General features: G+C 43.7%; 1 protein-coding gene across 5 annotated transcripts in view; it reads left to right on the top strand.

Moving 5' to 3' along the window:
* The window catches only part of slc2a9l2 (solute carrier family 2 member 9, like 2), a 542,218-nt gene extending 528,818 nt beyond the window's left edge, over positions 1-13,400 (top strand). For all 5 annotated transcript variants that reach the window (XM_068040353.1, XM_068040334.1, XM_068040343.1 and 2 more), the window contains one exon: positions 12,771-13,400. In XM_068040353.1, the coding sequence (XP_067896454.1) occupies positions 12,771-13,025 (255 nt within the window). In that variant the 3' untranslated portion in view covers positions 13,026-13,400. The remainder of the gene's footprint in view (positions 1-12,770) is intronic.
* The last annotated feature ends 8,413 nt before the right edge of the window (positions 13,401-21,813 follow it).

Below are 21,813 nucleotides of genomic sequence, written 5' to 3'. Positions count from 1 at the left end.
CCTTTTCTAAAAACAGATTAAACTCCTACAGTGGTATTTGAAAAAAAAGTTGATGATGAAGCCACATGAGTTTCCTTATTAGATCTATGGACGAGTCAATGAACAAAACAATGAACTAAAGCTAAATAGTGCGGATGCTGGAAATCTGAAATAAAAAGAGAATATACTGCAAACACTCAACAACAATAGCGACACTTGCATTTATATAGCTTTATCATACCAAAATGTCCCAAAGTGCTTCACAGGAGCATTATCAAACAGAATTTGACACTGAGCCACAGAAGGAGATATTAGGACAGACGACTGATAGCGTCATCAAGACGTAGGTTTTAAGGAGCATCTTAAAGGAGGAGAGCAACATAGAAAGGTGCAGAGGTTTAGGGAGGGAATTCCAGAGCATAGGGCCTGGGCAGCTGAAAGTACAGGCATCAATGGTGGAGTATTTATAATTGGGGATGTTCAAGAGGCCAGAATTGGAGGAGCACAGAGATCTCGGAGGGTTGTAGGGCTGGAGTAGTTTACAGATAGGAAGGGGTGAGGCCATGAAGGGGTTTCAAAACAAAGGATGAGAATTTTAAAATTGAGGTATTTCCAGTCCGGGAGCCAATGTAGGTCAGCAAGAATAGGGGTGATGGGTGAACAGGACTTAGTCAAGTTCGGATCCGGGCAGCAGAATTTATGGAGGGTGGAAGATGAGAGGCCGGCCAGGAGAGCACTGGAATAGTCAAGCTTAGAGGTAACAAAGGCATGGATGAAGGTTTTAGCAGCAGATGAGCTGAGGTGGGCTGGAGTCGGACAATGTCACAGAGGTGGAAGTGGGTAGCTTTGCTGATGGAGCAGGTCAGGCAGCATTTATGGACAGAGAAACAGAGTTAAAATGATAGTACTGGTAGGATTGTGTTACACCAGTGATCTCCGTTCACCAGGTATGTTACAACTTTGATTTGCTGCACATTTTCTGGGTTATCTACAAATACCAGAACAACAAAGCATTGCCTTTTGTGACTTCCTTGATACACTTGGTTAAGAAACAAACCAACTCTGACTCAAAACAACTTTAATTTTCTCCAGTTGCTTTATAAAAAAATTGTTCTTGGGAGATATGCAATACATGCAAATCCACATTTATTGCCCAAACCTAGTTGCTCTGAAAAGGTAGTGATGGGTCTTCTCCATGAACCATCGGAGTCCTTTGGTGATGGTGCTCCCGGAATACTGTTAGGTAGGGAATTCCAAGATTCTGACTCAGTGACAATGAAGGAACAGTGATATATGTCCAAGTCAAGATGGTGTGAGACTTGGAGGGGACATTGCAGGTGATGGTGTTCCTTCTTGGTGGTAAGGGTCACAGATGAAGAGGGTGCTGTTGAAATAGTGGGCTGAATATTCCCAGTCTTGTGGAGACGGAGTTGGAGGTAAAGAAGCTGAGAAAATAGAGGGGACCCATGTCGTGAAGGCTTACCAATGCATTTCCACCTCCGGGGTACTTTCCCGGGGCAGGATAGGACCAGGGTCGACTGCCTGCTCCACGGAGGTGGGCAGTCAATTAGGGCAATCAGTAAAGTGATGGAAGGTGTCATCAACAATGCCATCAAGCAGCACTGGCTTAGCAATAACCTGCTCAGTGACGCTCAGTTTGGGTTCCGCCAGGGCCACTCAGCTCCTGACCTCATTACAGCCTTGGTTCAAACATGGACAAAAGAGCTGAACTCCAGAGGTGAGGTGAGAGTGACTGCCCTTGACATCAAGGCAGCATTTGACCGAGTATGGCATCAAGGAGCCCTAGCAAAACTGAGGTCAATGGGAATCAGGGGGAAAACCCTCCACTGGTTGGAGTCATACCTAGCGCAAAGGAAGATGGTTGTGGTTGTTGGAGGTCAATCATCTGAGCTCCAGGACATCACTGCAGGAGTTCCTCAGGGTAGTGTCCTAGGCCCAACCATCTTCAGCTGCTTCATCAATGACCTTCCTTCTATCATAAGGTCAGAAGTGGGGATGTTCGCTGATGATTGCACAATGTTCAGCACCATTCGCGACTCCTCAGATACTGAAGCAGTCTGTGTAGAAATGCAGCAAGACTTGGACAATATCCAAGCTTGGGCTGATAAGTGGCAAGTAACATTCGCACCACACAAGTGTCAGGCAATGACCATCTCCAACAAGAGAGAATCTAACCATCTCCCCTTGATATTCAACGGCATTACCATCGCTGAATCCCCCATTATCAACGTCCTAGGTGCTACCATTGACCAGAAACTGAACTGGAGTAGCCATATAAATACCGTGGCTACAAGAGCAGGACAGAGGCTACGAATCCTGAGGCGAGTAACTCACCTCCTGACTCCCCAAAGCCTGTCCACCATCTACAAGGCACAAGTCAGGAGTGTGATGGAATACTCTCCACTTGCCTGGATGGGTGCAGCTCCAACAACACTTAAGAAGCTTGACACCATCCAGGACAAAGCTGCCCACTTGATTGGCACCCCATCTACAAACATTCACTCCCTCCACCACCAACGCACAGTGGCAGCAGTGTGTACCATCTACAAGATGCACTGCAGCAATTCACCAAGGCTCCTTAGACAGCACCTTCCAAGCCCACGACCTCTACCAACTAAAAGGACAAGGGCAGCAAATACATGGGAACACCACCACCTGCAAGTTCCTATCCAAGTCACACACCATCCTGACTTGGAGCTATATCGCCGTTCCTTCACTGTCGCTGGGTCAAAATCCTGGAACTCCCTTCCTAACAGCACTGTGGGTATACCTACCCCAAATAGACTGCAGCAGTTCAAGAAGGCAGCTCACCACCACCTTCTCAAGAGCAATTAGGGATGGGCAATAAATGCTGGCCTGGCAAGCGTTGCCCACATCCCATGAATGAAAAAAAAAAATTGAGGCCCTCCCATTTTGTGATGGCGAAGGTATTTCCCCACTGTCGGAGCGGCACCCCCCCCCATGCCCCCATCAAGGGCAGAAGCTGCCAGTTCACCAGAGGTTCTATCCCCAATGACTGGGCTGCAGGGATCAAAGGCCTCAACCGTATCCATCACTACTCCTGCAGAGGGGATTTCCCTCCACACCAATGGCCCTACTGGCTTTGTGTCTCTTTATTTGTCGAATTCTTTGCAGTCAACCAAGCGCTTCTCCATTTTGAGGCACCCTTGCACTCACCTGCCTGCCTCAGCAGTGCCCAATTCTCCCAGTCAGGCTACTGGCCAGACATTGCTGCAGGCCCTCTGATTGGACCTTCCATTTCCCTGGTCCGCCCGCCATCCTTATTTGGACAGGGCTCATGGAGGCTGCTTCTTAATTGGCCGCCTCCCGGGAGATCATGACTGATATCCTGCCGCGGCCACTTCCTGGTTCCCGACCCAGAATTGAGGCCAATGTCGGGATCGCGACCAATGTTGCTGACTTGCTGCAGTTCATCCTGTAGATTGTACGTATTGCAGCCACACTGGCTGTTTGTAGTTCAGGTGAAGATTGAATCCAGTGCCAGGGACACCAATCTAGTGAACTGCATTGTCCTGGATGGTGTTGAGCTACTTGTGTGTTCTTGGAGCTGTACCCATCCAGGTCCATTACACACCTGACTTGAGCCTTGTATATAGTAAACAGACTTGGAGGGATCAGAGGTGAAACACTCAGCACAGTGTATCCAGCTTCTGCCTTGTTCTAGTAGCCATGATGTTGAATGGCTGGTTTGGTTCATTTTCTGATCAATGATAATCCCTTCAATGTGTTAATGGTTGGGGACATGCCGATGGTGCCTAATTACTGCCATATCAACCACATCCCAATCATCAGTAAAGTGATGGATGGAGTTAGCAATTGTGCTATCAGGAAAATTCTACTCACCAATAATTTGATCATCAGTGCTTAGTTTGATTTCTGCCAGAACCAGCTAGCTTGAGACCTCATCAACACCTTCATAACAACAGGGACACAAGAACTGAATGCTGGAGGTGCCCTCAGCTGCAAGACAACATTTGACTGAGTATGGAAACAAAGTGCACAAACAAAATTGAAGTCAGTGGGGGTTAAAGGAAAAACCATGCAGTCGCTACAGTTATACCTGATGCAAAGGAAGATGGTTATGTTTTTGAAAGCTAGTCATCCCAACCTCAGGACATTACTTCAGGAGATTATTATAGGAGTTCCTTAAGGAAGTATCCTCAACCCAACTACCTTAAGCTGTTTCATTAATAACCCCTCTGATAGTAGGTTAGGAGTGGCGATGTTTACTAATGATTGCAAAATAAATTTCTTCATTTTTAAAACAATTCTGCGCTGTCTCCTCATCTCACCTCCATCCACTCCCAGCCACTTCCCCCTGTCTCAGCACTAACCCCATAATCTGTAATTTCCTCCCATTTTCCTTCAAGTTCTCACAATCCTCACAATTAATTTATGAGATTCAACTACTGCCTTTTCAGACCCATTCTTATTCATCTCCTAAACATCCAACTGCCTCTTCTGGCCCAATGTTAATTGATATCAGGCACTGTTCCGCTCTGTTTTAAAATTGCCATTACCACTACCCTCTGTAAAACAAAAATACCCCTTTGACAAATCCAACCATCGGGTTCTGTACTTACCTCTCCTAAAATTTTCTTTTCAATTCCTTCGGTCTAGTTCTGTCATATCCATAACTCTAAGATTGCCCTAGTTACTCATTAATGATGCCCTCTGTGACAGCGACCATGGCATGTTCACCCATCTTGTGTTACTCAACCATGGTTAATCATTCCATGCTTCGCCACCATCTCTTTATGGTCCACTTTGAGAGGACCACCCACAACAGGTTCCACTCTTATTTACTCTCAGCATGCAGTTACATTGTATTTACAGCACAGAGAAAGGCCATTCAGCCCAACAGGTTCTCTATAATGATTTCTCTTTCTATATGTATGCTGATGACACTGAGCGTCATCTTCACATCACCCATCCTTGCCCACCACCCCCGCACCAACTTTGAATTCACAATATCACGGGGACTCCTGGACGGCCCTTCCATGTCGAAAGGCTGCCAAGTTGACTGCGCGCCACCGAGGAATGCAGCGCATGATTAAAATTCAGCCCGTAGAAGCTGAAATATCATAAACTTTTTTTAAAAATATTTTAAAAATATGTGATTTTTTTATCATAATGGAGAAATTTGACATTTCACAAGTTTAAAATTAGTTTTCCAGGGTCAGAGATTTTTCAGCAGTAATTATGAATTTAGTACACTGTTAAATTCCAGTTACACCTCAGTCAACAACATCTAACTTTTTAAGGATTTTTGCAGTGAGAAAAATAACGTAAAAGAGCAAGTTCTTATCATCTGATTGGTGGGGGGGGGGGGGGGGGTGGTGGGTGTTGGTGGTGGAGGGACTTCCACAGCACACCCTCTGGAGAAGCATAGAATTATTTACAGCAACTTCTGGATTTCCGCATTTAACTGTACATGTGTGAACTTCAGATGTTGCTGCCGGTTTCAGAGGATTACTGACAGTGAACACTAGCAGTTTCACCATCCTTACTACCGCACAATCTGGTTAATGTCAAAGGCACTATACAAATGTATTTTGTTTTGATTGCAAAACTGAAGGGCATATATGTAATATATATATATTTATAATTAACAAGTTTGATCAAAGCTGCAGATTAAAAGGATTTTTCTTTTGCATTCTAAAAATGTAGGTTTGACTTCTTCGAGAATCTATTAAGAAATGTGTTGACTGACATTTTCCTTTCATAAGAAATCAATGAATATTTAGGTATAAGTAGGACTGAGAGATAAACGTTTGAAGTGAAGATAATGATTATAGTCCTTTTGGACCAAGGAAATGTAACTCTTGGAATGGAACTAGTTAGGGCTGAATAATTTAGGTTGCACACCTAGACTGATAACCTCAAGTTTTGTGAAATTACTTTAGGGGGTCAGGGAGACATTCACAGTGATTTATTTGCTGGGAAGTTTGAGTTCTGATTATTCTTCTCTCTCAAGGGTTTAAATAAATTAGAGGGGATTCATTACGATGCTTATATCAGAAGCACCAAATTGAATATTCAGATGAATGACTTTTCATTCCATGCTCATTTTTTATCTGATTAACCTTTACGAGGCTTTTTAGGCTCAAGAATTCATCATGTTTGACCATAGTTCCTACAGTATCACTGTAGTGCTTTATCTTCAATCAAATATCAAAAGTAATTTGAAAATGTTCAGAAATACTGGAATGTGATTTATTAAGGCTATTGCCCTGGATTTTTCTTGCAGTGGACAGTAACAGGGTACCATTGAGTAAATCTGCTTAGTTGCAACCTGTTGCATTTTCCATCGCTGCTGGTGGTCAACAACAGAATACGTTACTGAAAAAGCAAATGATTCTGCCATTATTTATGACAGAAACATAGCTACTACTGGTGTTAGAGAATGATAAGTGAGAAAATGCCTTTGTTATGTTCCTGCTTCCCATCACAGAATGAATAGTTGATGGTACCATCTAAGATTGTCAAATTCAGGGCAGTAGACATATTTTGAAGAGCAGATGAGTTCTCCCCGGTATCCTGGTCAATATTTAGCGCCCAGCAGTAAAACATGTGATTTGTTCATTATCACATTTGCTGCAGACAAGGTGAAAAGAGTCGAGAGTGGTTCCCATTGTTCACCTCCCAACTGACTGCAATCGTGTTTCATTAAAAATGATGAGTTAGCCCCTCGACTGTTTTTTTAGGGTCAAGTGAGCAGGCAAATGGCAGGTTTTCTCGTAGGTTAGAAAAAGGTTAACTATTTTTACACAATTCCCAAAATAGTCACAACCTCACCCACATACACATTCACTCACCCAGACATATACAAGAATAGAGAGAAAAGATTTAAAGTTCAAACTGAGGTAAATTTTCGTGGTTTACATTAAACAAAGAACAGTACAGCACAGGAACAGGCCATTCGGCCCTCCAAGCCTGCGCCGATCTTGATGCCTGCCTAAACTAACACCTTCTGCACTTCCGGGGCCCATATCCCTCTATTCCCTTCCTATTCATATATTTGTCAAGATGTCTGTTAAATGTCGCTATCGTATCTGCTTCCACCACCTCCCCTGGCAGCAAGTTCCAGGCACTCACCACCCTCTGTGTAAAAAACTTGCCTCGCACATCCCCTCTAAACTTTGCCCCTCGCACCTTAAACCTATGTCCCCTAGTAACTGACTCTTCCACCCTGGAAAAAGCTTCTGACTATCCACTCTGTCCATGCCGCTCATAACTTTGTAAACCTCCCAACTATCATGTCGCCCCTCCACCTCCGTCGTTCCAGTGAAAACAATCCAAGTTTTTCCAACCTCTCCTCATAGCTAATGCCCTCCAGACCAGGCAACATCCTGGTAAACCTCCTCTGTACCCTCTCCAAAGCCTCCACGTCCTTCTGGTAGTGTGGTGACCAGAATTGCACGCAATATTCTAAGTGGCCTAACTAAGGTTCTGTACAGCTGCAACATGACTTGCCAATTTTTATACTCTATGCCCCGACCGATGAAGGCAAGCATGCTGTATGCCTTCTTGACTACCTTATCCACCTGCTTTGCCACTTTCAGTGACCTGTGGACCTGTATGCCCAGATCTCTCTGCCTGTCAATACTCCTAAGGGTTCTGCCATTTACTGTATACCTCCCACCTGCATTAGACCTTCCAAAATGCATTACGTCACATTTGTCCGGATTAAACTCCATCTGCCATTTCTCCGCCCAAGTCTCCAACTGATCCATATCCTGCTGTATCCTCTGACAATCCTCATCATTATCCACAACTCCACCAACCTTTGTGTCGTCCGCAAACGTACTAATCAGACCAGCTACATTTTCCTCCAAATCATTTATATGTACTACAAACAGCAAAGGTCCCAGCACTGATCCCTGCGGAACACCACTAGTCACATCCCTCCATTCAGAAAAACACCCATTCACTGATACCCTCTATCTTCTATGACCGAGCTAGTTCTGTATCCATCTTGCCAGCTCACCTCTGATCCCGTGTGACTTCACCTTTTGTACCAGTCTGCCATATGGGACCTTGTCAAAGTCTTTACTAAAGTCCATATAGATAACATCCACTGCCCTTCCTTCATCAATCATCTTCGTCACTTCCTCAGAAAACTCAATTGAAGTAGTAAGACACGACCTCCCCTTCACAAAACCATGCTGTCTCTCGCTAATAAATTTGTTTATTTCCAAATGGGAGTAAATCCTGTCCCGAATAATTATCTCCAATAGTTTCCCTACCACTGACGTAAGGCTCACCGGCCTATAATTTCCTGGATTATCCTTGCCACCCTTCTTAAACAAAGGCACAACATTGGCTATTCTCCAGTCCTCTGGGACCTAACCTGTAGCCAATGAGGATGCAAAGATTTCTGTCAAGGCCCCAGCAATTTCTTCCCTTGCCTCCCTCAGTATTCTAGGGTAGATCCCATCAGGCCCTGGGGACTTATCTACCTTAATGCTTTGCAAGACACCCAACACCTCCTCCTTTTTGATAATGAGATGACTGAGACTATCTGCACTCCCTTCCCTAGGCTCATCATCCACTAAGTCCTTCTCTTTGGTGAATACTGATGCAAAGTACTCATTTAGCACCTCGCCCATTTCCTCTGTCTCCACACATAGATTCCCATCTCTGTCCTTGAGTGGGCCAACCCTTTCCCTGGTTACCCTCTTGCTCTTTATATATGTATAAAAAGCCTTGGGATTTTCCTTAATCCTGTTCGCCAATGACTTTTCATGACCCCTTTTAGCCCTTCTAACTCCTTGCTTAAGTTCCTTCCTACTGTCTTTATATTCCTCAAGTGCTTCATCAGTTTCTAACCTTCCAGCCCTTACAACCTGTTGAATCTTCTTAGGAAGAAGGTGTTTTTAAAGATGCAGGCCCGGGTGTTTGTTGTCTTGAACCTGTTGAAGTGTTGTAGATTTCTGATGGTTAAAACTTCAGAATGGAAGTGGTCGTCACTTTAAGTTCTCTGCTGCAGCAAGTTGAAGTGTAGGATTAACAGCAGGTCTTCTTCTTTGTGCTGTTCTGATCTCACAGCCTGTTGTGGAGAAAATAACTTGTCTTGAATCCACAGGATTAAAGTAAATAAAGGTTTATTCAAACACCGGTGTAAGGGAGAAGTGTCTGGTGAAACATTCAGAGGATTCTCAATGAAAGAGTCTGTCGTACAAATTTATAGAATACAATAGCCATTACTCATTTGTCCACACTTAACACCCCACCCCACCCCCGACACATTTCAAAGCTGCAGCTTGATCAATAAACTCAAGTGTATTGTCTCACTCATCACCCCCCACCACCCCGCCCCCCCCCCCCCGACCCCGGTGTCTCCTCCCCATTTTTAAGGCTTGATGTTTCACAGTCTATAATATCCTGTGCCTCTTGCAATCGCAGTCTTATCTCAAGGACAACATGTTTGCACAGATGTAAAGGTTGTATAGCTTCCTATAACCATTGCCAAGCATCCCATCATGCCCTGCTTCCCCATAACTACAGTGCTTCCATCTTCCTTCTAAGTCAGTTAACGTATCCTAATGCTAAATAATATACCTATATTGTCCTACTGATCCCACTTCACAGCCTTTGGCTGGACTGCTTTCTGAAGGTGTTGGTGTGATCTCCCCTCTCCAGAGAGGTAAAAATCTATCACATTAGAGTTTCTGTTAGGAGACACATGGCCCTCTCCCTTGGTGTGACCACACAATGGACCAGGATGTGGAGCCCATGGCTATCGATGGATGCCTGAATAGGGATCATTCTGTTAACACAGAATTATTTCACATCTATTTAATTTTGGTTTGAGCTGTGAGTCTGTCTGTTTCCTTTGTTAGTTCATTCATGTAGATAAGAGTCATTGATATGCAATAGTGCTCTTTTCAATTCCAAAGGGGATCTCCCCAGAGCTATTTCAGATGAGGTTAATGAATTCCATTCTTCTAGACAGGTTTGTTGATTCCCAGTACAGGAGGGGTCACATGACCATTTTGACTATGGTACAAATGCCCATGTCCCTGTGATTTTGATTAACAGTTGACTTTTTAAATTCATAATTCTTCCATTTCATTGTTTATTTCATCATAGCTCCTTCCATACATGACATATTTCTGTTTGCTTGTAGGCTGCAGTAGGCCTGGAATAACTGAGCAGAGCAAGCTCTGCCCAGTCTATGCCAAATGTGGGAGCGGAGTCCTAAAAGAGGTGTTAAGTCCCTGAATAACACATTCAAGAGATCTAACACCTGTTTTCAAGTGGGTACTCTGGTCATTTGATACAACAGTGACTGATCTTCAAAATATGTCATTCACTGTAAAGCACTTTGGGACATCCTGATGCTGTGAAAGGTGCTATATAAATGCAAGTATTTCCTCCATCCCCTTTCCTCCCCAGGTTATGCTCACCCACGATCACTCCCTGACCCCTCCAAAATTTACCCACCTTGCCTGTGCCAACATGGCAGAAAATCTTACACAGTTTGCCAAGTCTGGCAAACTACCATTTTTTTATTTTAGAGATGCAGCCTTTTGGCCCACCGAGTCTGTGCCGACCAACAACCACCCATTTATACTAATCCTACATTAATCCCATATTCCCTACCACATCCCCACCATTCTCCTACCACCTACCTACACTAGGGGCAATTTACAATGGCCAATTTACCTATCAACCTGCAAGTCCTTGGCTGTGGGAGGAAACTGGAGCACTCATCACAAACCCACGTGGTCACAGGGAGAACTTGCAAACTCCGCAGAGGCAGTGCTCAGAACTGAACCCGGGTTGCTGGAGCTGTGAGGCTGCGGTGCTAACCACTGCGCCACTGAGCCGCCCATACCATGTTCCCCTTTCCCCTCCATATGCCCCCAGTTGCAATTTTTAAACAGTGTATGTTTTTCTTCAACAATCCAGGCTGTAATAAAGAAGAAAGAAACAGGTTTTATTTATATAGCACCTTTGACAACCTCAGGATGTCCAAAACCAGGTCAGAATCGGTGAAATTTATTTGAGGTATAGTCAGTGTTATAATATAGGGAAACACGGCAGCCAATTAACACTCAACAGGGTCCCACAAACAACAGTAAAATAAATGATCAATTAAACTGTTGATGGAAAACTTTGTGACCAGATCACCTGGAGAACACCTGTGCGCATCTTCAAATTGTGTCATGTGATCTTTTATGTCCACCTGAGACAGCAGATAGTTCCTCAGTTTAATGTCATCATCCTCAAGGGAGCCCCTCCAATGCTGCAGCACTCTCTTTGTACGACACTGGAGTGTTAGTCTAGAAAAGGTGTTCATGTCTCTGGAGTGAGGTGTCAACCCATGACCTTCAGACTTGAAGGTAAGAATGCTATCACTGAGTGAAGGCTGAAATCTCCCAATCTAGGTCCCCAGGTGAAGGCCTCTTGCATAGTTTGGCAGTATAGTATGGGCGTACAGTTTCTGATCCTACATTAAGGGCTGGATTTTATAGCTGCCCCTGATGTCAGGGGTCGTGGCAGGGGAGGGGGGAGGTGGGCCTGAAAATGCCTCTGACAGAGGTTCACCACGGGCCTCGATGCCGGAAAGGCCTGGCCCAATATTGCTGGCGGCAGCGAGGCCTCGTGGCAGTCCCCCCGTCGCTCGGCGACTGGACCAAAATTTAATTATGTAAATTTAGTTAAATTAATGAATTAAATACTTACATGCTCCCGCCGTCCATTCCGATGCCATATTGGTGGCGGCAGCCAGCACTCCCATGCCTTCAGATCTCCGTTCAGTGATCCGATGTGTGACACTGGTGGTGTGCGGGGAGCAGGTAAGTATTTCAGTGCGGGGGAGGGTGGAGGGCGGTCAAACTAATCTGATTGGGGGAGGGGATGGTGGGAAGGGGTTGAAGGTAAAAGTTTATAAACTTTGGGGTTGAAAGGTCAGCTCCACAAGGCAAGTATTTTTGGGAGGGAGAGGGCAAGGAATAAACAGAATGGATATGGGGGGTGGGAGAGTGGCAAGAAACATTTCTTTAATTTTCTAATTTAAATGTAAAATGCCTATTTCTTTAAATATTTAAATGAAATGGAAGGGCTGGACGCCCTTTAAAAATGGCGTCGGATGCCATTGCCGGAGACGGACTGCCCACCCCCTCAAGTGATCGGGGTAGGGGCTGGGATCTGCCCCGGCCATTTAAATGAGCCACCGCATTTAATATCGTGGCAGCTCCGCGACTCATGGTCCACGCGGACAGACCGCCATTGTTTACATCTGCCGCCAATCTCGATAAAATTCAGCCCCATGTTTCACTGAGAGCCAGAGATTTGGGAAATCCCCAGCTCATCTCACACCTTTCTACCTTCTGCATATTAAGAAGCTCACAGAAATCCTAATATAAGGGTAGGTCCTGAGGTATCTAGGTTTCTAACCTAATTTCCAGAAATTCCAACACATTCCCACTGGAGTTATGGTAACAGTGTGCCAGGAAGCCATGGAATTTCTGAACCAGAGTTTTGAGAGGCGCAAATATGTGACTGGACCTTTGCAAAGTCACCATTCAATGATAAAAATACAATTATGCATCTGAGAACTTAAAGGTTTTCAAAAATCTTTCTTATTAATCTTCATTTTAAAATCAATTTGTATCTAAAATTGTAATTACATGTGATGCAAATTAGCTTCCAATTTTGAAGCAAATCTTATTTTGCAATATTTAATTTTAAGCTGTAACAATCTTCATTTGCTTACTTATGAACTTTTTTTTACACAGATTAACTTGGGATCATTCTGTTTCCTGCTGTTTGCTGCAATTTGTATATTTGGTGCAATATATCTCTGTATTGTCTTACCTGAAACCAAAAACAAGACCTTTGCGCAAATATCCCAGTCGTTTGCCAAAATCAACAAGTTACCTGAGCAGATTACAGAATTGGAGAATGATGCATACCTCACAATGATTCCTCTCGATGATGTGGTGAAGAACAAAGCAAACAGAGACTCTGACAACATTGAGAGTATTTCATAACAGGTAGCCAACAAATGTCTCTCATTTACCACCATTACATATTTGCATTACTTGTTACAGTGTTTTGAACCATTTGCCCTCATTCTGTTGCATGATTCACCAAAAACTAATTGGTTTTAGTGGAAACAATGTGCCAGCTGGGACAATGTCGTGAGAACAAATTTCTTCTGTGTGCTATTTGCAGCTAAGTCTAGGCACATATGAAGAAAATGTTTGCAATTTCATTACAATAACAAAAAGAGGAACTCACCCCTCACTATAGGTCTGAATTAGGGGGAAATGAGTACATTATTCTTCACTTTGTTGAAATAAGTTGCTTCAGAGTGCTAATATATTAATCTACCTGACTCAAAATAAACAAGACAAATCTTGAAATACCTGCTTCTCGAGAATTATTATTGCCATAATCTATTGTCTACTTTTTAATCTGTTTGGAAAAGTAAATGTGGTGTAAAAGTAAATGTAGTATAAATTTTAAGACACTTTGGACAGTTTTCCTGGGGCCTGTGCTGGGATATAAAAGGATATGAAGTCAAGGCAGGTGAATGGTGTTGAGATACAGATCAGCCGTAATCTCACTGAAGGGCAGAACTGACTCAAGGGAATGAATTCCCTCCTCCTGTTCCTATATGCTAGTCAGAGTAGAAATAGCAGGATATATCTGATGAAGAGATGGTGTGAGGGGGTGGGTTTTAGATTCCTTGGGCATTGGGACCGGTTTGGGGGGAGGTGGGACCAGTACAAACTGGACGGGTTACACCTGGGCAGGACCGGGATTGATGTCCTAGGAGGAGTATTTGCTAGAGTGGTTGGGGAGGGTTTAAACTAAAATGGCAGGGGGATGGGAACCTTTGCAAGGATCAGAGGAGGGGGGATCAAAGACAAGAACAAAAGATAGTAAGGGAAATAAGAAAAGTGATAGGCAGAGAAATCAAAGGCCAGAGTAAAACAGGGCCACAGTGAAAAATACTGGGAAGGGGACAGACAGTGTTAAAAAGACAAGCTTTAAGGCTTTGTGCCTTAACACATGAAGCATTCGCAATAAAGTGGATGAATTAATCGCGCAAATAGATGTATACGAGTATGATATAGTCGGGATTATGGAGATATGGCTGCAAGGTGGCCAGGGATGGGAAATGAACATCCAGGGATATTCAGTATTTAGGAAGGACAGACAAAAAGTAAAAGGCAGTGGAGTTAAATTTCTGGCTAAAGAGGAAATTAACACAATAGTGAGGAAGGATATTAGCTCTGACAATGTGGAATCTGTATGGGTAGAGCTGAGAAACACTAAGGGGCAAAAGAATTAGTGGGGGTTGTATACAGACCCCCAAACTGTAATGGTGATGTCGGGAATGGCATTAAACAGGAAATTAGAGATGCATGTGATAAAGGAACATCTGTAATTATGGGTGACTTTAATCTGCATATCGATTGGGCAAATCAAATTAGTCACAATACCATAGAGGAGGAATTCATGGAGTCTATACGGGATGGTTTTCTGGACCAATATGTTGAAGAACCAACTAGAGAACAGGCCATCCTAGATTGGGTATTGTGTAATGAGAGAGGAATAATTGACAATCTAGCTGTGCGAGACCCCTTGGAGATGAGCGACCATAATATGATAGAATTCTTCATCAAGATGGAGAGTGACATAGTTGATTCTCAGACTAGGGTCCTGAATCTTAATAAAGGAAACTACGAAGGTATGAGGTGCGAGTTGGCTATGATGGATTGGGAAATGTTACTTAAAGGGATGACGGTGGATAGGCAATGGCAAACTTTCAAAGAACGCATGGATGAACTGCAACAATTGTTTATTCCTGTCTGATGCAAAAGTAAAACGGGAAAGGTAGCCAAACCATAGCTTACAAGAGAAATTAGAGATAGCATTAGATCCAAGGAAGAGGCATACAAATTTGCCAGAAAAAACAACAGACCTGAGGACTGGGAGCAGTTTAGAATTCAGCAAAGGAGGGCCAAGTGATTGATTAAGAAGGGGAAAATAGAGGACAAGAATAAGCTTGCAGGGAACATAAAAACCGACTGTAAAGGTTTCTATAGGTATGTGAAGAGAAAAAGATTGGTGAAGACAAATGTAGGTCCCTTACAGTCAGAAACAGGGGAATTTATTATGGGGAACAAAGAAGTGGCTGACCAACTAAATGCATACTTTGGTTCTGTCTTCACAAAGGAGGACACAAATATCATACCAGAAATGTTGGAGAGCACAGGGTTTAGTAAAAGGGAGGAACTGAAGAAAATCAGTATTAGTAGAGAAATGGTGTTACAAAGAACAAAGAACAGTACAGCACAGATACAGGCCATTCGGCCCTCCAAGCCTGCGCCGATCTTGATGCCTGCCTAAACTAACACCTTCTGCACTTCCGGGGCCCATATCCCTCTATTCCCTTCCTAATCATGTATTTGTCAAGATGTCTCTTAAACGTCGCTATCGAATCTGCTTCTACCACCTCCCCTGGCAGCAAGTTCCAGGCACTCACCACCCTCTGTGTAAAAAACTTGCCTCGCACATCCCCTCTAAGCTTTGCCCCTCTCACCTTAAACCTATGTCCCCTAGTAACTGACTCTTCCACCCTGGGAAAAAGCTTCTGACTATCCACTCTGTCCATGCCGCTCATAACTTTGTAAACCTCTATCATGTCGCCCCTACACCTCCGTCGTTCCAGTGAAAACAATCCGAGTTTTTCCAACCTCTCCTCATAGCTAATGCCCTCCAGACCAGGCAACATCCTGGTAAACCTCCTCTGTACCCTCTCCAAAGCCTCCACGTCCTTCTGGTAGTGTGGCAACCAGAATTGCACGCAATATTCTAAGTGGCCTAACTAAGGTTCTGTACAGCTGCAACATGACTTGCCAATTATTATTCTCTATGCCCCGGCTGATGAAGGCAAGCATGCCGTATGCCTTCTTGACTACCTTATCCACCTGCATTGCCACTTTCAGTGACCTGTGGACCTGTATGCCCAGATCTCTCTGCCTGTCAATACTCCTAAGGGTTCTGCCATTTACTGTATACCTCCCACCTGCATTAGACCTTCCAAAATGCATTACGTCACATTTGTCCGGATTAAACTCCATCTGCCATTTCTCCGCCCAAGTCTCCAACCGATCTATATCCTGCTGTATCCTCTGACAATCCTCATCATTATCCACAACTCCACCAACCTTTGTGTCATCCGCAAACTTACTAATCAGACCAGCTACATTTTCCTCCAAATCATTTATATATACTATAAACAGCAAAGGTCCCAGCACTGATCCCTGCGGAACACCACTAGTCACATCCCTCCATTCAGAAAAACACCCATTCACTGATACCCTCTATCTTCTATGACCGAGCCAGTTCTGTATCCATCTTGCCAGCTCACCTCTGATCCCGTGTGACTTCACCTTTTGTAGCAGTCTGTCATGAGAGACCTTGTCAAAGGCTTTACTGAAGTCCATAGAGATAACATCCACTGCCCTTCCTTCATCAATCATCTTCGTCACTTCCTCAAAAAACTCAATCGATTTAGTAAGACACGACATCCCCTTCACAAAACCATGCTGTCTCTCGCTAATAAGTTCATTTGTTTCCAAATGGGAGTAAATCCTGTCCCGAAGAATCCTCTCTAATAGTTTCCCTACCACTGACGTAAGGCTCACTGGCCTATAGTTTCCTGGATTATCCTTGCCACCCTTCTTAAACAAAGGCACAACATTGGCTATTCTCCAGTCCTCTGGGACCTCACCTGCAGCCAATGAGGATGCAAAGATTTCTGTCAAGGCCCCAGCAGTTTCCTCCCTTGCCTCCCTCAGTATTCTAGGGTAGATCCCATCAGGCCCTGGGGACTTATCTACCTTAATGCTTTGCAAGACACCCAACACCTCCTCCTTTTTGATAATGAGATGACTGAGACTATCAGCACTCCCTTCCCTAGGCTCATCATCCACCAAGTCCTTCTCTTTGGTGAATACTGATGCAAAGTACTCATTTAGCACCTCGCCCATTTCCTCTGTCTCCACACATAGATTCCCATCTCTGTCCTTGAGTGGGCCAACCCTTTCCCTGGTTACCCTCTTGCTCTTTATATACGTATAAAAAGTCTTGGGATTTTCCTTAATCCTGTTTGCCAATGACTTTTCATGACCCCTTTTAGCCCTCCTAACTCCTTGCTTAAGTTCCTTCCTACTGTCTTTATATTCCTCAAGTGCTTCGTCTGTTCCTAGCCTTCCAGCCCTTACAAATTTGGGGAACTTGATGGGATTGAAGGCCGATAAATCCCCAGGGCCTGATAATCTACATCCCAGAGTATTTTAGGAAGTGGCCCTAGAAATTGTGGATGCATTGGTGGTCATCTTCCAAGATTCTATAGACTCTGGAATAGTTCCTACAGATTGGAGGGTAGCTAATGTAACCCCACTATTTAAAAAAGGAGGTAGAGAGAAAACAGGGAATTATAGACCAGTCAGCCTGACGTTGATAGTGAGGAAAATTCTAGACTCCATTATCAAAGATTTTATAGCAGAGCACTTGGAGAACAGTGGTAGAATCGGATTTACGAAAGGGAAATCATGCTTGACAAATCTTATAGAATTCTTCGAGGATGTAACTCGTAGAGTTGATGAGGGAGAGCCAGTGGATGTGGTTTATTTGGACTTTCAGAAGGCTTTCGACAAAGTCCCACATAAGAGGTTAGCGTGTAAAATTAAGGCACATGGGATTGGGGGTAGTGTAATGCGATGGATAGAAAATTGGTTGACAGACAGGTAACAAAGAGTAAGAATAAACGGGTCTTTTTCCGAATGGCAGGCAGTGACTAGTGGGGTACCGCAGGGATCAGTGCTAGGACCCCAGCTATTCACAATATATATTAATGATTTAGATGAGGGAACTAAATGTAATATCTCCAAATTTGCAGATGACACAAAACTGGGTGGGAGGGTGAGTTGTGAGGAGGATGCAGAGAGGCTTCAGGGTGATTTGGACAAGTTGAGTGAGTGGGCTAATGCATGGCAGATGCAGTATAATGTGGATAAATGTGAGGTTATCCACTTTGGTAACAAAAACAGGAAGGCATATTGTTATCTGAACAGCTATAAACTGAGAGAGGGGAATATGCAACGAGACCTGGGTGTTCTCGTACACCAGTCGCTGAAGGTAAGCATGCAGGTCCATCAGGCGATAAAAAAGGCAAATGGTATGTTGGCCTTCATAGCGAGAGGATTCGAGTACAGGAGCAGGGATGTCTTGCTGCAATTATACAGGGCCTTGGTGAGGCCACACCTGGAATATTGTGTGCAGTTTTGGTCTCCTTATCTGAGGAAGGATGTTCTTGCTATAGAGGGAGTGCAGCGAAGGTTTACCAGACTGATTTCTGGGATGGCGGGACTGACGTATGAGGAGAGATTGAGTCAGTTAGGATTATATTCGTTGGAGTTCAGAAGAGTGAGGGGGGTTCTCATAGAAACCTATAAAATTCTAACAGGACTTGACAGGGTAGATGCAGCAAGGATGTTCCCGATGGTGGGGGAGTCCAGAACCAGGGGTCATAGTCTAAGGATACGGGGTAAACCTTTCAGGACTAAGATGAGGAGAAATTTCTTCACCCAGAGAGCGGTCAGCCTGTGGAATTGACTACCACAGAAAGCAGTTGAGGCCAAAACATTGTATGTTTTCAAGAAGGAGTTAGATATTGCTCTTGGGGCGAAAGGGATCAAAGGATATGGGGGGAAAGCGGGAACAGGGTTACAGAGTTGGATGATCAGCCATGATCATAATGAATGGTGGAGCAGGCTCGAAGGGCTGAATGGCCTACTCCTGCTCCTATTTTCTATGTTTCTATGTTCCGATGTAAGAATTCAGTTCCATATTTCTTTCTGGAGCTTCAAGTCAAACCTTATCAAATTTCTTTCAATTGCATTCATGATTGCTGAGTTACTTCTACTTTACAACTGCTGACAATCTCTTCAATTGCAAACATTCTGCCTTTTCATTTGACAATGACATGTAATCTGTGCTGGGGTACGTAAATGTCAAAGGTGTCTGTAATAATTGTTGCAAGCATGGGAATCTTCAGGAAAGTTCAGCCCTACATGCCACTATTAAGCACTTCAGTGTTTCACAAAGTCTGTAGCTACTCGTGGTGGGACATTCCGGGGTGAAATTCAAATCTGGCAAGGGGACAAAGCAAGCAGTCGTGAATCAGACATCAGTTATACACCATGCCCGATTTTTGTTGCCATTTACTTAAACCAAAAACACATCAGTTCCTCCAACCAAAATGTAAGTAATAAACAAAATTACTTATCTATTTGTCAAAGGCCTCCAGCGGTTCCTTTAAGGTTAGGACGCTGTAGGCCTGGAAAACTGAGCAGGACAAGCTCTTCCCAGTTTCTGCCAAATGTGGGAAAGGAGTCCTAAAAGAAGAGGTAAGACCCTGACTAGGACATTGAAGAAACGCAACATGTGTTTTAAAAGGGATACCCTGGATACTTGGAAGTCACTGGTGCGCATCCAAGGTGGTCGGACGCGCAAGTGCCACACAAATATCACCCCCAAATCATTATGTACCATTCACAGAAGAGGTGCAACAGGGGCCAATTTCTCCCCTCTCACAAGATTTCACATTTTGAACAGACTCTAAGTTAAGTATCATTTTTAAATCTTTTATGAGTTAAGTGCTAAAATGGTCAAAGGCAATAGGTGCATTATTCTGCTCGCTAAACATTCACAGATGATTTATTTCTCATTTATCGAATTTTGCAGTGAAGAATTCAGAACACCAACCACTTCAGATAGAGACAGAAAAATGAGATCTCGAGAGGTAAAGAAAAGCACAGGGAAAGAACGAAAGAATCGAGTATAGATCAAATCAAAAAGTCTTGTAGCCCTCCTGTTCTGATAAACATTTGCAAAGTAATGCACACACAAAAAAAAATTGGCCCCGAAATTCCAGTGTAGTTGTGCCAATCCCTGGCCATAACTCCAACAGGAGATTGGAAGACCCCACAAAATGGCAAAAAATTGTTTCACCCAGGGATGCCATTTATCAAGTGAATCCACCTGTCTCCCATCAGGGTTACAAAAGGAAACCAAGAGACACCACCACCTGCGGAATTTCAAGGCTACTATTTGATCCGAAGATTTGTGTTACCTTTTTGCATTCAAGGTATATATGCTTAATAGAACATTCATTAAGGTCATCTAAGTATTTGTGATATGAGTCTGAAATATCTTGCTACAGAGAATCTTAAGCTACAATTTTACTCCTACCTTTATCTTGAAGCAAAAAGATAACGTGTGGATTAATGCAAAAGTGGCAGTACAACCTGAGAATCAGATCCCAAGCTGGCTCCTCAGTGTATTAGAGCCAAGCAGTGTGAGCAGGCCATCTCACACCATTTGCACTTTACATTTGGAGGGGCATGCGAACATCCTAACAGATGAATAATGGCGGACAGGAAAAGACCCGCTGTTCCATCCAGACTGTCGCATACAATTGAAATACGTTGTGTATATTAATACATATATTCTCCATCCCACCCAAAATCCATGTGACCAACTGGAGAGAGCCACAAAAACAAATAAAAACCTAGGCCAATTTGGGGGAAAACTCTGGGAAATTCCTCTCCAGCCAACCCTCCATCCCACACCCCCATTCCATGATCCAGGTGATCAAAATAGTCCAGGAGATCGCTCTGGCCCTGATAATTCCTTCCAGATGTGACCTTTTGTAAGGTCATCTCCATCCCAGCCAGAAACAAGTTTAGCTCCTGCTTGAAGGAATTCAATGAAATAGTGTCCACAGCACAAGATGGCAGCTTGTTGCAGAGGTCTGCTATTCTCTAGGAAAATAGCCACTTCCTAACATCTAACCTAGACCTGGTCTTATACAACTTAAAATTGTGCCTCCTGGTCCTCCCTAATCTATTTAACTGGAACAAGCTCTCAACTTGAACACAATCTATTCCCTTCCTCACCTTATAAACTTCAATCTGAAGTATAAAGTCCTAACGCTTTTAGCATATCTTGATAACGAAGATGCTTCAAAATGGGAATTAATCTACTGGCTCTCCTCTGCTTCCTTCAAATCAGCCTCAATATCACCCACCATATGAGGAGACCAAAGTTGGACACAGTATTCCAACTGAGGCCCGAGTAAGGTCATGTACAAGGATAAAATATCATTCTTTGGCTTGTAGTAAATTGTCCCATAAATGCACTCCAACAGCCTGTTGATCTAGCTATCACTTCACCACATGCTCATAAGTCCTTGGAGATCTTTTTCTTTTTTCACCTTCTTTAACACTTTTACCTGAGGGATGCATATATGTTGAACATTCTCCCTGCCCACATGCAAAACATTGCACATTGCATTATTTGCCAGTCATGAGCCTAATCCCCCAACACATCAAGATTCACCTGGTGCAGTCAAGCATCATTTATTGTCGTAGGACTTGCACAGACACCTGCTCCCCTAGCCAAGCTGCTCCAGTATAGCTACAACACTGCATCTATCCGACAATGTGGAAAATGTCCAGGTAGGTCCTATCCACAAAAAAACAGGACAAATCCAATCTGGCCAATTACTACTCAATCTTCAGCAAAGTGATGGAAGATGTTGTTGACAGTGCTATCAAGTGCACTAAAACAGCAATAACCTGCTTGAGTATTGCTGAAAACAGAGACATTTTGTCGAAGCTTTTCATCTGCGAATCAGAGTCCACTTGCCAACCAATCAGCACTCTCTTCTCATACAGTATTAATTTGTTGCTTTCC

The sequence above is a fragment of the Heterodontus francisci genome, chromosome 1 (genome assembly GCF_036365525.1).
Source record: "Heterodontus francisci isolate sHetFra1 chromosome 1, sHetFra1.hap1, whole genome shotgun sequence".
Taxonomy (NCBI): domain Eukaryota; kingdom Metazoa; phylum Chordata; class Chondrichthyes; order Heterodontiformes; family Heterodontidae; genus Heterodontus; species Heterodontus francisci.
This window is presented reverse-complemented; position numbering and strand designations above follow the sequence as displayed.